This window comes from Nansenia antarctica, assembly GCF_963989245.1.
Source record: "Nansenia antarctica genome assembly, chromosome: 10".
Lineage (NCBI taxonomy): Eukaryota > Metazoa > Chordata > Actinopteri > Argentiniformes > Microstomatidae > Nansenia > Nansenia antarctica.
This window is the reverse complement of record NC_137680.1, coordinates 30,097,123-30,113,037: the sequence shown is the minus strand read 5'-3', so window position 1 is coordinate 30,113,037 and position 15,915 is coordinate 30,097,123. Positions and strand designations below refer to the sequence as shown.

The window sequence follows — 15,915 nt, the reverse complement described above, 5'->3', positions numbered from 1 at the left end:
TAAAGTCCTCTACGCAGATGGACTCTGCCTCTTTATTTTCTTCACATCCATATTTTTGACTTCATCCTGTGACCGATTCGGACCATCAGCTCCATTGAGGGGCCATGCTGTGTAACCTGCTTTTTTGAATAAACAAGTCTTAAATTTGCTCAAGAACTCTTCTTCATTTTTAGTAGTAACAGATACCAATATATACGAAACAATCTTATCTGTTTAGAATATAAAGAAGATTACCGGCTCCAAGTGGCTGGAGATCTGGAGACTAGTTGAACCGGTTCTTCAGCAGCTTTGACAGGGGGGCTCATTGTCTCCCTCCCCCTAGCTTCACCAACGACTCTCCACTCCGTCCTACATGGACATTTACATTTTTGGCATTTAGCAGACGCCTTATTCCAAAGCGGCTTACAATAAATACTTTTGACTAAGCAAGTGAATCATCAATCCACCAGTTGTAGCAGGAAGAGTAATCTGGCTCTGCAGTTCTGACAGCCGTGGGAAGCTCACCATCCTTCTTCTCCTTCTCCTTCTCCTTCTCCTTCTCCTCCTCCTCCTCCTTCTCCTTCTCCTTCTCCTTCTCCTCCTCCTTCTCCTTCTCCTCCTCCTCCTCCTTCTCCTCCTCCTTCTCCTTCTCCTTCTCCTTCTCCTTCTCCTTCTCCTTCTCCTTCCCATTCTCATTCTCCTTCTCCTTCTCCTTCCCATTCTCATTCTCCTTCTCCTTCTCCTTCTCCTTCTCCTTCTCCTTCTCCTTCTCCTTCTCCTTCTCCTTCTCCTACTCCTTCTCCTTCTCCTTCTCCTCCCCCCCAGCTCCTCCAGCCCTGCTCTGGTACTGGACCAGCCCCCCTCCCCTCCCCCTGCCCTGTCTGGACCCATTCACACCTCTCACCTATCCCTGTCCCATCCAGTAACCCACTTCAGCCCATCCATTCCCCTCCCCCTCCAGCCCCACCATTTACTCCAGCACCCCCCATCATTCTGCCCCCCAACACCACTGCCACAGCCAACGACCTCCCCCACCGACCCCTGCTCCAGTTTCTTCATCAATCTGACTCAGGTGAAGAGAGAGTCAGGGAAACTCTGCACCACGAAAGCTGCAGGCCCTGACGTTGTCCCTCCTAAAGCCCAAGTTATACTTCTGGGCTTTAAGACCTCTTCATCCCCTCTACCTGTACAGTTTCTCTACTGTAAAAAAACAAAACAAAGAAAACAAAGTAATTCTTCCTTCTTCCAGCATTATGACTGCCAATGGCCCCAGGCCCAAGGAGAGATTACTTTTCTTGCGATGACTGACGATTCACTTACGCTTAGACAAGCGTATTTGTCGTGAATCGCTTTGGATAAAGGCATCTGCTAAATGCCAAAACATTTTAATCTGAGGTTTCAATCTTAATCTCATGTTATCTAGTATATGTATACGTATCTTTGGGGGGAAATAGTTTTAACAAGCAGAAGAAGGCAAGTTATTATGTTATTGCTGTACAGACCTCCTCATCCCCCACTACCCCCCTGTACAGAGCTCCTCACCCCCCACTACCCCCCCTGTACAGACCTCCTCATCCCCTCTACCCCCCTGTACAGACCTCCTCATCCCCACTACCCCCATGTACAGACCCTACTCACCCCCCACTACCCCCATGTACAGACCTCCTCATCCCCTCTACCCCCCTGTACAGACCTCCTCACCCCCCACTACCCCCCTGTACAGAGCTCCTCACCCCCCACTACCCCCCCTGTACAGACCTCCTCATCCCCTCTACCCCCCTGTACAGACCTCCTCATCCCCACTACCCCCATGTACAGACCTCCTCACCCCCCACTACCCCCATGTACAGACCTCCTCATCCCCTCTACCCCCCTGTACAGACCTCCTCATCCCCTCTACCCCTCTGTACAGACCTCCTCACCCCCCACTACCCCCATGTACAGACCTCCTCATCCCCTCTACCCCCCTGTACAGACCTCCTCATCCCCACTACCCCCCTGTACAGACCTCCTCACCCCCCACTACCCCTCTGTACAGACCTCCTCATCCCCCACTACCCCCCTGTACAGACCTCCTCACCCCCCACTACCCCCCTGTACAGACCTTCTCATCCCCTCTACCCACCTGTACAGACCTCCTCATCCCCTCTACCCCCCTGTACAGACCTCCTCATCCCCACTACCCCTCTGTACAGACCTCCTCACCCCCCACTACCCCCCTGTACAGACCTCCTCATCCCCTCTACCCCCCCTGTACAGACCTCCTCACCCCCTCTACCCCCCTGTACAGACCTCCTCACCCCCCACTACCCCCCTGTACAGACCTCCTCATCCCCTCTACCCCCCTGTACAGACCTCCTCATCCCACACTACCCCCCTGTACAGACCTCCTCACCCCCTCTGTACAGACCTCCTCACCCCCCACTACCCCCCTGTACAGACCTCCTCACCCCCCTGTACAGACCTCCTCATCCCCCACTACCCCCCTGTACAGACCTCCTCACCCCCCACTACCCCCCTGTACAGACCTCCTCATCCCCTCTACCCACCTGTACAGACCTCCTCATCCCCTCTACCCACCTGTACAGACCTCCTCATCCCCTCTACCCCCCTGTACAGACCTCCTCACCCCCTCTACCCCCCTGTACAGACCTCCTCACCCCCTCTACCCCCCCTGTACAGACCTCCTCACCCCCTCTACCCCCCCTGTACAGACCTCCTCACCCCCCACTACCCCTCTGTACAGACCTCCTCACCCCCCTGTACAGACCTCCTCACCCCCCACTACCCCCCTGTACAGACCTCCTCACCCCCCTGTACAGACCTCCTCATCCCCCACTACCCCCCTGTACAGACCTCCGCACCCCCCACTACCCCCCTGTACAGACCTCCTCACCCCCCACTACCCCTCTGTACAGACCTCCTCACCCCCTCTACCCCCCTGTACAGACCTCCGCACCCCCCACTACCCCCCTGTACAGACCTCCTCATCCCCTCTACCCCCCCTGTACAGACCTCCTCACCCCCCACTACCCCCCTGTACAGACCCTACTCACCCCCCACTACCCCTTTGTACAGTTTCTCTACTGTTAATAATATATTTAAAAAGTAATCCTTCCTTCCTCTAGCATTGTGACTGCCAATGGCACCTGGTCCTAGCATAGATTATTTCTTATGATGACTGATGTATAGATGATTCACTTACTTAGACAAATGTACTTGTTGTAAGTCGCTTTGGCTAAAAGTATCTGCTAAATGTAAAAAATGTAATTGTGTCCATGAAGCTCAACATTACAGTTACTTTTTGGCTAGCTAATGGAAATGACTGCCCTGGCCTGAGGGGCTGGCTCGTTCACAACAAAACAATATCAAGTAAACAACAGTTACTATTGTACTAAAAGTTACTAGTTAATATCAAGTAAACAACAGTTACTATTGTACTAAAAGTTACTAGTTAAACAAGTAAATACATATACAAATATATATATATATATATATACATATTCATCTATATATACAAAATATGCTAGCCTGCCTATTAGATTGCCCTGCACGCTGTTCCTTACCTTCTTGTTATTCATATTTGTGTTGATTGGTAGCCGGTAAATCTCGGCGTGTCAAGAACGATATCTCGTTCATTAGTGAAGGTCAGCAGCCCAAACAGCAGCGTTTATAGTGATATGATGTATGACGTCACAGTGCCGTGACGTAACCGGGAACGCTGCATCTACTACTGTTACCATGGTAGCCGGGGACGCGAAAGATATGGGTGCTAGCTCAAGCCACTGGTCTAGCTAGCTAGTCTTTACCCTGCCTAGTTTAACCAACAGTTTACATATTAAACAACAAATAATCAGAAAGTTATAAATATTGACCGATGGAGTTAAGCCACATTCACATTTGACTCCAACTGTGACTGTGACATGTCACGAACATATTGTTATAAAAACCCACTCGTTTTTCACTCGCCAGCTAGCATGCGAACGGTTAGCCGAACTAGCCCAGCAGGTGATCTCCACAAGCTTCCTAACCCTAACCCTAAATCAAACAATTCATGTCACCAACCTGAAAGAATAATCGACATTTTAAAAAGGTGAGCTGGCTGTCCTCGGTGGCTGCTGTCATTCGGGTTAAGGCAAGGAAATAGTTTATTGTCGCCACCTATCGTTAGGGGGTGATTTGATAGACTTCATAACCTCACCTCTCTGAACTCCTGCTCGCTGGCAGGCGTTTCAAAATCACTGGGTGCTGGGACTGACCTCCTCAACCACATCTAATTATTCTCCAAAGCCATACAGACACTGAACTCCTGCACTCAGACCACTTGACTGTCTTTTCTCATTGTGTGGTGAATGTAGAACTCCCATGAAAACTAAATCCAGCAACTGGTTGTGTGAAAATAAAAGTATCTTGTATTCTTCCTTTTATCTTTTATCTTGTATTTAACATAACAGAATTACTACTACTTCTCATAGCTTTAAATAATAACATTTTATTTAAGTATAAATAGTTAGGGATTTCACAACTGTTTTGGTCAAATTGCGCCTGAAACAACAGCAGACATACAGCAGACATATAACTGGCAAAAAACACAAAGAAACATGTTATCATCAAACAACAAATTCTGGTTTTGGAAACATTCGAAGCCAACACTTAACCATTGTGAACTTAACATAAGCAGTGTGACATTCGATGCAACAAGTAACATTAATAAGAGGGATCCCTTAAAACATCATAGACTGGAGTGATTTGCGAACGGTAGCCATTTCCTGCTGTTGCTGTGGGAAAAAAGAAAGAGATTGTTTCAATCATACTGAAGTGAGGCATGATGGGAAATAGTTTTTTTTATTCAATCACCAGATTTGCCATCAGAACCGCACTCAACATGATGTTTGTCAAAACTATAAAAGGGGTGGTCTCCTTCTAATGCTTTGAAAATGCACTGGATTAGGATGATTGTCACAAGATTTACCAGTGGCATCGTTAGACCTGGGTGTTCAGGGCTATAGGCAGCACTCGAGTTGAGGGGGGATGGCGTCCCCCCTGAAATAAAAACAGTCAAAATCATCCCCCTTCTAAAACTGCCATCCCCTCTTATGTCAGTTTATCAATGAACGTGGAATTACTGCTATTTCAACATTTAGTTTTGCGCATATTGAGTAAAATACTGTGGGCGAGGAGGGGACACGCACACATGCAATAAAATGTTTACCAAGTCACTGACACTGAAGTCACTGACACTGTGGCGATGCTAAAATTGTCCCCATATGATAAAATCCACCATCCCCCCTGATTTTCTTTTACAACTTGAGTACTGGCTATAGGCCCAAATGTTTCATGAATAGCCCCGGAACTCTGGATCCAGAAAAAAAAGAGTGAAAAAAATCGAATGCATCAAATTTAGGGCATTGCTGACGATTTAGCGCAAGCCCCCCCCCCTCCCAGTGTTTCAAGATCCTAACAGCGCCTCTACCAGTCAGTGGTGGCCAGCACAGTGCTGTATGTGGTGGTATGCTGGGGGGGGGGCAGCATCAAGGGGCGTGACACCAAGAGACTGAACAAGCTTACAACACTTACTATGAGGTTAAAGTAGACTGTCAGCTACAACACTTACTATGAGGTTAAAGTAGACTGTCAGCTACAACACTTACTATGAGGTTAAAGTAGACTGTCAGCTACAACACTTACTATGAGGTTAAAGTAGACTGTCAGCTACAACACTTACTATGAGGTTAAAGTAGACTGTCAGCTTTTATTTGTGGCTATTTTATATCGGTTTCAACATTTAGAAACACTTTTTATACATAGTCCCCCTATTTCATAGCCCCAAAAGTATTGAGACAATTGACTTGATGGGTATTCATGATTAGTCATGTGTGTTCTGTTCACCATACACTGACTGTGTAATGTTTATTGATTGTAACTCACCGTGTCCATCATGATCTTCTTCTGCAGCATGGCCATTTCATCCTTCAGACCCACCTGCGCCCCCTGCTGGAATGTCTGGTGACTTTTCTCCATTTCCTCAAAGTTCTAGAAGAAGCCGTATGTATAAAGGGCCCGAGTCATTTGATAACATGACAAGAGGCATTCCATGAGTGCTGATCAGATTTCCAGAGCAAATTTACGAACGCAGCCACTGACTGGCACACACCAACAATCAAAAAACACACCCACATATCACATACTACATATCTATACTTTAATACAAGTCAGAAGCGCTTAAAACTAGTGCTGTCAATCCATTAACAAATGTAACCAAGTTAATCACAATAACTTGATGTGATTAATCATAAAAACATCATTAAAAAATAATTAAAACGTAAAGCCTCTATTAATTGTATTGATTATAGGGTCGGTAGCTTTGAGGACCTTGCTTTTCTGGTGCATTTCTTCTCAAACACTTACACTGTATGTCGCCTGGGCCTCACCTTAATGAACTGCTCATGCAACTCCTTGATAGTTTTCAACTTCTGAGTTTGCACCACTCTAGCTTGCTGAAAGAACTTTTGCTGCTGGCGGAACATGTTCTGCAATGGAAATAATGATACAATAGGATACCATCATCATCATCACCACCATTTACTGGCGTCAGTAATGACATCCTTTGTAGCTGTATATTGTGTGAGAGACAGAAATGGCATCATTGTCTTATTCTAAAAAGTGATATGTACTGCGCAGACAGCTGCCATTCTTTTACATGGACCACAAGTATTGCAATTATGTACTGTAAAGAGTAGCACTGACATTCAATTTCTCCTCCTGATCCCCATATTTCTGTGCTTGAATCTCCCACTGCTGTAGCACAGAGGACACCTGCTGTGTATACTCCTCAGTCAGCTTGTTCCTACAAATACAAGCTCACACTTTACTACAAGCATATTCACTGTTACCTAGGGGTTAGGTGGCCAATATAAAAAGGAAATCAAGACATACAACAACATCCACACATATCAATATGATTTCGGCAATGATATACCACTAGCAATGGATTGTACTAATCTCTCTGTTGTGCTGATGTTTTTATTGTTTCTATGATGATGTTTTTTATGCTGATGCCTTTTATTAACTGTAAATAGTTTTTGTTTTTCTGCTGATGTGCTAACCATGTGTAATGCAATGTAATGTAATGTAATGTCCAATGCCTGTCTCTCCTTTTAAGCTGTTCAGGGAGTACGGATGAAAACTAGCCTTCTTGGCTAATTCTGGTGCATTCTTTAATGAATACTGTCCCTGCCAAATAAACAGTAATACAATAATACAATATCTATACAATACTACAAATATGACTGGCCACATTTAAGGTTCAGCATATTTTCATATTCGGGTGAAATATCTTACCAAATTAAAGATCTAAAAGATCTTAGATTTAAAAAATGTATTTAATTGTTTACACACACACACAAACACACACACACACACACACACACACACACACACACACACACACACACACGCACACACACACACACACACACACACACACACACACACACACACACACACACATTATCACACACACACACACACATTATCTCTGGGTGTTGATGCTCTAACACAGGCTAACTATGTCCCTAACATGTCAGGCTAACATCCCTCTCCCTCTCCCCCTCCCCTTCCCATGTGTCCCAGCACTACCTTAATTAGGCCCCTATACTTTCTTTTATTTATTTTTTGTGTCTTTTTATTATTACGACTCAATCTTTTCAGTTTGTAAAGCGTCTTTGAGTGTCTAGAAAAGCGCTATATACGTCTAATGTATTATTATTTTGTGTGTTACCTCTGTGCATATTGAGTCTTCCATAGCTGCTCCAGTTTCTGACTGCTGCCCTCCAGTGTGCTTTTGGTGAAGGTCTCCAGACGTTTCCTCTTGGCATGCATTGCCTTGTCTATGTTGGCTGGGGATGAAAGACATGTTGACTGTAATGCACACCACGTCATAATAGAACAATTTCCAATTTTAGAAAATACAGACACCGATTCAAGGAAATGAAGTTGTAGGCTAGTTTGTTATTTACCTCCAAATTGCTCCAACATGGTTTGTACCCCATTCCTAGAGGGGTGTAGAGGAAGCGCAAGAGTTTACAATAAATATGGGTGAATAGGCCTACCTTTTATTATATTATATTAAATAATAGCAATTATCCTACTTACCCCACTTCAACATTTAGATCGTCCTCCTCAAAGTGTTCGGATAATCTCTTTTTGGCCAACTTGTCAACAATAGGGGTTTCATCTGCAGACAGAGATGAAATATAAAGTGTGATAGTTAGCCAATAATTAGTAGGCCTAATCAATTATCTTATACATAATAATTCATTATTAGCTAGCCTCACAGATTAGCTAGCTACGTTCTCTGTTGTCATCTGAACAATTCTTTGTCAGACACGAAATCAAATGCTTTGTCGGCCATGTCCTCTATGTGTTTAGTTTTCTTGTATTGTTTTCTCCCAATGATTATTATATAGGAATCTGGAATATCTGGGGGAGACCCCTGCACTCACTGCCTCCTATCAGCTTAATCCACATTGAATTGACCCTGTTGACTCACCGTTGCCCTTGCGGCCTTTGCCACCCTTGCCCTGTTTGTTGCGTGGGACCGGAGGGGGCAGCTCGATCTCATCCTGGGGCATCTGGGCCACCTTCTGCAAGAACACCTTCTCCAGAGACTTTTTATATTCCATATCTGGAATATATGGAATATGCAGTGAGGTCAAGGAAGCTGCTGCTGATTGGCTAGTTAGCTTAATGTTAACTGTCTAGATAGATAACTACGATAATCACCTCAGAAATAAAAATACATATTTTATTATTCATATTTTACGAAATTGTTGTTAGCCTGCTGTAACGATTAAATGACGATATTGGTGTATGGCTTAATACTGGATTTGATTGGCTAGCTAAGATAGTTACAGTTGCCATGACTACGGTGCAAGGTGTCATGCACGTCAATCAAATCAGCAGATTCACGCCATAGTTGGCTCGTGCTAGGCTACATAAAGTGTGTTCAAACTAAAAGCTTTGATATAAAAAGAAACTGGCCAGAATTAGGATAACATTTAACATACATGACATGTTCTTGTCTTCCATAATAACTTTATTATTATTTCTAGAGAAATTGTGTTAGTAAACGTTGTGTGAGCAAGCACACATTTCTTAAATGTTCCTTAGTTTATTCGTTTTCTTAGTTTATTCGGATTGTTAGTTTGATGTTTGTTGATGAATAATTGATTGACTGAATCATCTGATTATCGATTGATTATTTGACTGATTCATACATCAATATAGAGAATAGGCCTAGATGTGTAGAATATTAGCTAGTTATGGATGCTAGGTTACTTTTACACTGTCCATCATCTGCTGCAGCTAGCAAGTTAGCTAGCCAAGTTGTCATGGTTACTGCTACTGCTACTTCATTTGATCTGACATTGAACAACACCAACATTAACAAGTACAAATGTAAAGGTACATATCTTACCCATGTTTGACTCTTATATGTCCCTTTAATCAGCAGTAAAGCCCAGAGACACCTGCTCTTAACTACCTGAGGACAAACTGCTGCTCGAGCCTACACCAGGGTTGCCAGATGGGGTTGACAATGTCCAGCCTAAACACAGCCTAAAAACCGCTAAGTCCACCAAACAAGCCCAAAACCTATATTGTTAGAAACCCGCTAATTGCTATTACACATTGTATGTAGCTACTCGGGTGTGTGTTTTAACTTCACGCATTTTGTAACTTTCAGGCACTAACATTTTGATACCGCCTAAATGCTATTTATCCAGTCCAACCCGCCCAAATGCTTTTGTTCTGGCCCAGTGTGATCAAAAGTAGCTCATTCAGCGGGAACCCACCCCACCTGGCAACACTGCCTTCCACCACCACCTCGCGCCAGTCAATTCAGAAATAGTAATTTAATATAGTAATATAGTAATATAGTAATATAGTAATATAGTAATATAGTAATATAGTAATAGTAATTTGCTGCTGGTGAAAGGGGGAACAAGCCGGTAGACGATTTAATGTTGGGACTTTTATTTTTGAAAACATTTAATACATTTCAGCGTTGTTAAAAATCAATGACACACTCGCTAATAACTAACACAGCTTGTTTTGTGAGCCTGCTAACAATGTAAAGTAGTGTTATTATATCATCAACAGACATCAAAAACTGTTTTGAGCCACTTTTCCAAGATTGTCTTCCTCTTTGGTTCACAGGCCACTGTACCCTTGACATTAAGAGAGGAAAGGTGCTCTACGATGGAAAGAAAGTCTCCGTTAAAGACCTGGAACCCAAACAAATAAATCATTTTGAAATGATATCTTTCTACTGCGAGGACAAGGCCAGAGAGTGTGAATATCCTGTGTCAACGCAGTGCCTCGATGGAAAACTCCACATCCCAGCATGCTTTCAGGGTGAGATTTATTCCAGTAGACTTTCTCACGATTGTGCCTAATCCTAATCATTTTTTTAAAAAGTCTGTTGCTTAAATGTGTGTGTGTGTGTGTGTGTGTGTGTGTGTGTGTGTGTAAAAAATAACACTTAAAAATCCTCTTCTTATAAACCGCAAGTCTGATTGACTGGCAAATTGGTATGTAGTATGCTTGTAGAGTTCATACCTCTTAAAATACACAGATATATGCAAATGAATATGTACCATAAATTATGACATTCAAATAGGGCTATGTCAGTCATTGTTAGTCTATCAATCTCAAAGTTAGTGTGCTTTGAGACAGTGCCATAAAGAGGTTAACCTTTCCATGTGTGTGTGTGTATGTGTGTGTGTGTGTGTGTGTGTGTGTCTGTGTCTGTGTCTGTGTCTGTGTCTGTGTCTGCATATGTCTGCATATGTGTGTGTGTCATATGTCTGTGTATGTGCGTAGCCTACATGCATGTGCGTGTGTATGTGATTTCTCTCCTAGAACCTGGATTGTTTCACATTCTCTTGTTTTCAGGTCCCCTTCCTTCAGAAATGCCTCTGAGTGTTGAAGCACAGAGACGCCTGATACAGCAACATGAGGAGAAGACAAACAACTGTTCATCTGTCTGTGAACTGAACATGAATAAAACTGTCTGTCCTGCAATGAACCATTACAGAGGGGGGGGGGGGGGGGGGGGGGGTAAGGTAAAGAACAAAAAAAAGTCAGGACAGACACTTATTTTGTTTGGTGTGATAATTGTGAATTTTCCATGTGTACTGTTTTGAAATAAATAATTGATTACAAAAACAAAAAACTACAGTAGATATGCGCTGATTCCCATGGACTCCATTACGCAGACAATTGTATCATTTACAACAACACGTAGCCTACTTCACATCATTGTATAATTTTGCTTTAAAAGGCTGTCAATACCAATATTATCCCACAAGAATTGTGTAGTTCACCGTTCCTCTTTTGCAATAACAACAGCAGAAGAGTGGTGGTGGGAGGTTATTTCAACATCATGGCTGGGTCACAGCTCAATACCCACTTAGGGTCAAATGTGCCACGGTAAGCGGACAAAGGGTCAGAGAAGTTACTTAAGCCGTATCTGTTTACTTTGAGAAACACAAACAAGAGAGAGAAACGACACACAGGCTCACATTTGTTCCCCGTAAACACTGGAGAGCAGACCTGCTGTAATCAGGGGGATTTTTGACCCAGACACGTAAAGGAGGAACAGACTCGGACCTTACAGAAGATGGCCTCTAATCTGACCCTCCTGCTGTGCTGTCATCTTGCTCTGTGTACGACTATGGTGATGTCCAAAGGTAGGTGACAGTAGATGTACATTTCGTTGTATGGTACCTGTACTATATCACACAATAAAGACCATTCATTCATTCATTCATTCATGTCAATTGACTACACTATCAGTCTATGCGAATCAAAAAGCCATTGTGTTTTTTTCTGTGATGTTTGTTTATCTTATTCCTGTATTGCTGACTATGTTTTAGTTTTTTGTAACTCAATATAAATGTTATACAGAGAGGGTGTTAACAGAACACCTGACTACATGTGGTTGGATGTGTTCCTTTTCCGTCTCAGTTTGTTGTGGCTTGATACTAGTGCTTTCTAATCCAGGGGAAGGTTTAATTTGTCTCAGGGAAACTATCCTTGTGTCTTTATGTACTTTGTACCAAAAGTAGAAAGTCGCTGAGATGAAAAGTACGTTTTAGAGCATTTATTGAATAGAACAATCAAACTTGGCGACATACAAAAATAATCCATAAGCGATCAAAACCAGAAAAATAACAAACAATGCATATAGAATATAGAATAGAATAGACTTTATTGTCCTTGTACAGTTGCCTATACAATGAAATTGTAGTGGTTCTTCTGAAGGTGCAAAAACAGAAAAACATATTCACATATTCACAAACATATACACATAACATATCACAAAGAATTTCACTTTTTTGCTCCACCACAGTAATGGGGAAGAGTTAGTGCTTCTTGTGTCCACAGGATGGCGCCAGAGCAGCATGACTAGACTGGAAAAGGAAAAGGACTGGAGTCTTGAGGCTCAGTTCCATTCTGAAGAGCTAGGAGCAGGACAGTCATCACAGTGGAATCCAGCCTCAGAAAACCAAATGAGTTGATTCAGTGTGAACTGAGAGTGCTCTTATTGACTGACTGTGTGACACAGTCAATGACAGCTATGTGAAAATCACTTCAATATCACTCAACTGTCGCACACTCGCACAGCCAGTAGCTTCTACTGTAAATATGGTTGTGTGTGTTCTCCTTTTGTCCCATTTCTAATTTGTCTATTGGTGTTTTTTGGAGAGGATGCTCCTACATTTCCCCCCCCAAAGAATCCGCTTTATGAGTCTGCCCGGTAATAGGAGGTAGCCTATAGTGTATATCGGTCAGCATAATCTATCTGTGGCCCATGAACAAGCTTCAGTAGAGAACCAGAGTGGGCGGAGATAATTACAGTACTAAAGTGAAAGTACAGGTGTGTGCCTACGATGCAGGTATCTGACGCAGATACAAAAAAATGTACTTGATCTATTAAAAGGCCTTAATTAATTGTATGTTCGTAGTCGTAGAAGAGGCCCGACACTCACAAAATGGCGAATCGAGTTCTAATAATTTAGTGTTGGTGGTAAGAAAGTAACTTTATGAACTCAACTTTCAAAGATATAAAACATCACGCCTAGTAGCCAACTCATTTAATATAGTTGGTTTATTTTTCCGCGTCTACGGTGTCTCTGAGTACACGGTGTGCTGCTGGAATTGGATCGTAAGGGAAATGGCCGATCCAATGTAACGTGCTTACAAGGCTAGTCCGCTAGCTCATCTAGTCATGTCTGACCATATGTCAATCCTCCTGATCCCTGCATACACTACCATGGGGAAAAGTGCTCCCATCAGCACTAAGACTGTCAGAACCTGGCCAGAAGGGTCCGCTCCACTGCAGATCTGCCTAAATGACACCCTATGGCAGGAATATGAGCATGAGGACCTGGAACAGTACACGTCGTCGGTTCTGAACCACATAGTGAACTGCACCAACTCAGTCACCGTGGACAAACGGGTCCGGGTCTACCCCAACACGAAGCCATGGATGACTGGGAAGGTCCAAAAACTGATCAACGAGAGGGACAACGCCTTCTTCGCAGGGAGGAGCACACCGCTGTACAGCTCCACCAGGGCCAACCTAAAGCGCGGAATCAAAGCGGCCAAGGCAGAGCACAGAGAGAAGATTGAGGAATGCCTCCTGAGCAACGACTCCAGGCGGATGTGGCAGGGGGTTCAGCAGATGACAAACTTCAGAGCCAACAGGCTCACAGCCGCAGAGGACGACCCCCTGCTGGCGGGAAAGCTGAACACCTTCTACGCCCGGTTCGACGAGGGGCGAACGGAGGTAACCGCAACACAAACACCACTCTCTCCAGCTCTCAGCAGCCTCACCCTCACAGAGCATGAAGTGAGACGCGTACTGAAGGCGGTGGACCCCAGGAAAGCCTCGGGGCCGGATGGCGTCCTGGGACGGGTGCTGAGAGACTGCGCCGACCAGCTGGCCGGGGTTTTCACCAACATCTTTAACCAGTCCCTGTCCCAGGCCACCGTCCCACCCTGCCTGAAAACCTCAACTATCATCCCAGTCCCGAAGAAAAGCACGGTGAGCTGCCTAAACGACTACCGCCCGGTGGCACTCACACCAATCATCATGAAGTGCTTCGAGAAACTAGTCCGGGCCCACATACTCACACGCCTCCCGCCCAACCTGGATCCATACCAGTTCGCCTACAGAGCCCACAGGTCCACAGAGGACGCCATCGCGACGACTCTCCACGCCACTCTATCCCACCTGGAGAGGGGAAACAGCTACGCGAGACTGCTCTTCGTGGACTTCAGCTCCGCCTTCAACACCATCCTTCCAGACAGGCTAGTGACCAAACTACTAGACCTGGGTCTATCACACTCTATATGTGCGTGGATCAAGGACTTCCTGACCGACCGTCCCCAGAGGGTGCGGGTGGGCCCCCACACCTCCACAGCCCTCAGCCTCAGCACTGGGTCCCCCCAGGGCTGCGTGCTAAGCCCCATCCTCTACAACCTCTACACCTACGACTTCACCCCCGTCCACCCCAGCAACTCCATCGTAAAGTTTGCAGACGACACCACCGTGGTGGGATGTATCTCGGGGGGGGACGAGGCGGCGTACAGGGATGAGGTAGAGCAACTGAGCAAGCTGTGCAAGGTTAACAACCTGCTGCTGAACAAGTCAAAGACCCAGGAAATCATCGTAGACTTCAGGAGGAAAAAGTCCGAGATCCAGCCCCTGCTCATCGACGGAGAGAGCGTGGAGAGAGTCTCAACCCTCCGATTCCTGGGACATCACATGCGGGATGACCTGACCTGGAAGGACAACACAAAAGGCACCATCAAGAGGGCACAACAGCGGCTATACACCCTGAGATGCCTCAGGAAGGAACACAGCAAGCAGGAGATACTGGTGACCTTTTACCGCGGCGCAGTGGAGAGCATCCTCACCTACGGCATCTGTAACTGGTTCTCCAGCTGCACAACAGCGGAGAGAAATGCGCTACAGAGAGTCGTGAGAACAGCACAGAAGATCACCGGCGCCCCCCTCCCCTCTCTGGAAGAGCTGTACAACACACGCTGTCTCAGGAAGGCCTCCAAGATCTCCAGGGACCCGACCCACCCTGGGCACGTACACTTTACCAGGCTGCCCTCGAAAAGGCGATTCAGGACCCTGGCCGCTAAGACAAACAGACTGAAGAACAGCTTCTACCACAGGGCCGTCCAGGCCCTGAACACAGCAAAGACCTAAGTTCTGGGCCCTGGACAGTCTGGACGGATTGTATGGCAGCTGCTGGACTGAAAAAATCAGGTGTAGTGCTGAGGCACAAACATGTACATTTCAAGCCTGCAAACTGTGACACTTTAAATAACGTGAAACAATACTATTGTGCAATATGACAACCCTAGTCGTCTATCTGTACAGTACAGTACAGTGGATTGTGTACATAGCCTTTATTTATGTAAACCAGCTCCTTCCCTTGTGATTCTTTCCTAACACCAGGGGAGCCACCCCTCCTAAATTTCGTTGTTTGGTACCTGTACTGTAGCAATGACAATAAAGTCCATTCATTCATTCATTCATTCATTCATTCAAAGTAGTATAATCTGAATCCTAGTTAGGCCAGCGCGACTCAAGTAGGCCGACTCACTATCCTTATAGGAATCAATTGACTTTAGAATGTATACAAACATACTTTTTAAGACGTGTACAAAAGCAAGGACTGTGTGATCATTTAATTATGTGTAGTTATGTGTTTTTAGCATGTTGATGTTCTATCAGCATGTGGTGATGTGCTCAACATGCAGTTAAATGTTCAAAGCGATGTTCCTTTTTAGCGCTAGCCTACTTAGCAGCTGGTTTGCGTGTGTTTTGATTCAGAGCGAGTTTCTCCGCAA

At 44.8% G+C, this 15,915-nt stretch overlaps 1 protein-coding gene across 1 annotated transcript; it reads right to left on the bottom strand.

Moving 5' to 3' along the window:
- Positions 1-4,703: 4,703 nt before the first annotated feature.
- LOC308166843 (synaptonemal complex protein 3-like) lies at positions 4,704-8,663 on the bottom strand (the record flags this gene model as incomplete). Its single annotated transcript, XM_080541166.1, has 8 exons — positions 4,704-4,757; positions 5,908-6,012; positions 6,411-6,509; positions 6,727-6,826; positions 7,760-7,877; positions 7,998-8,032; positions 8,134-8,215; positions 8,531-8,663. 8 exons carry the CDS (start codon positions 8,661-8,663, stop codon positions 4,704-4,706), a joined length of 726 nt encoding a protein of 241 aa, XP_080397292.1.
- Between the last annotated feature and the right edge of the window lie 7,252 nt (positions 8,664-15,915).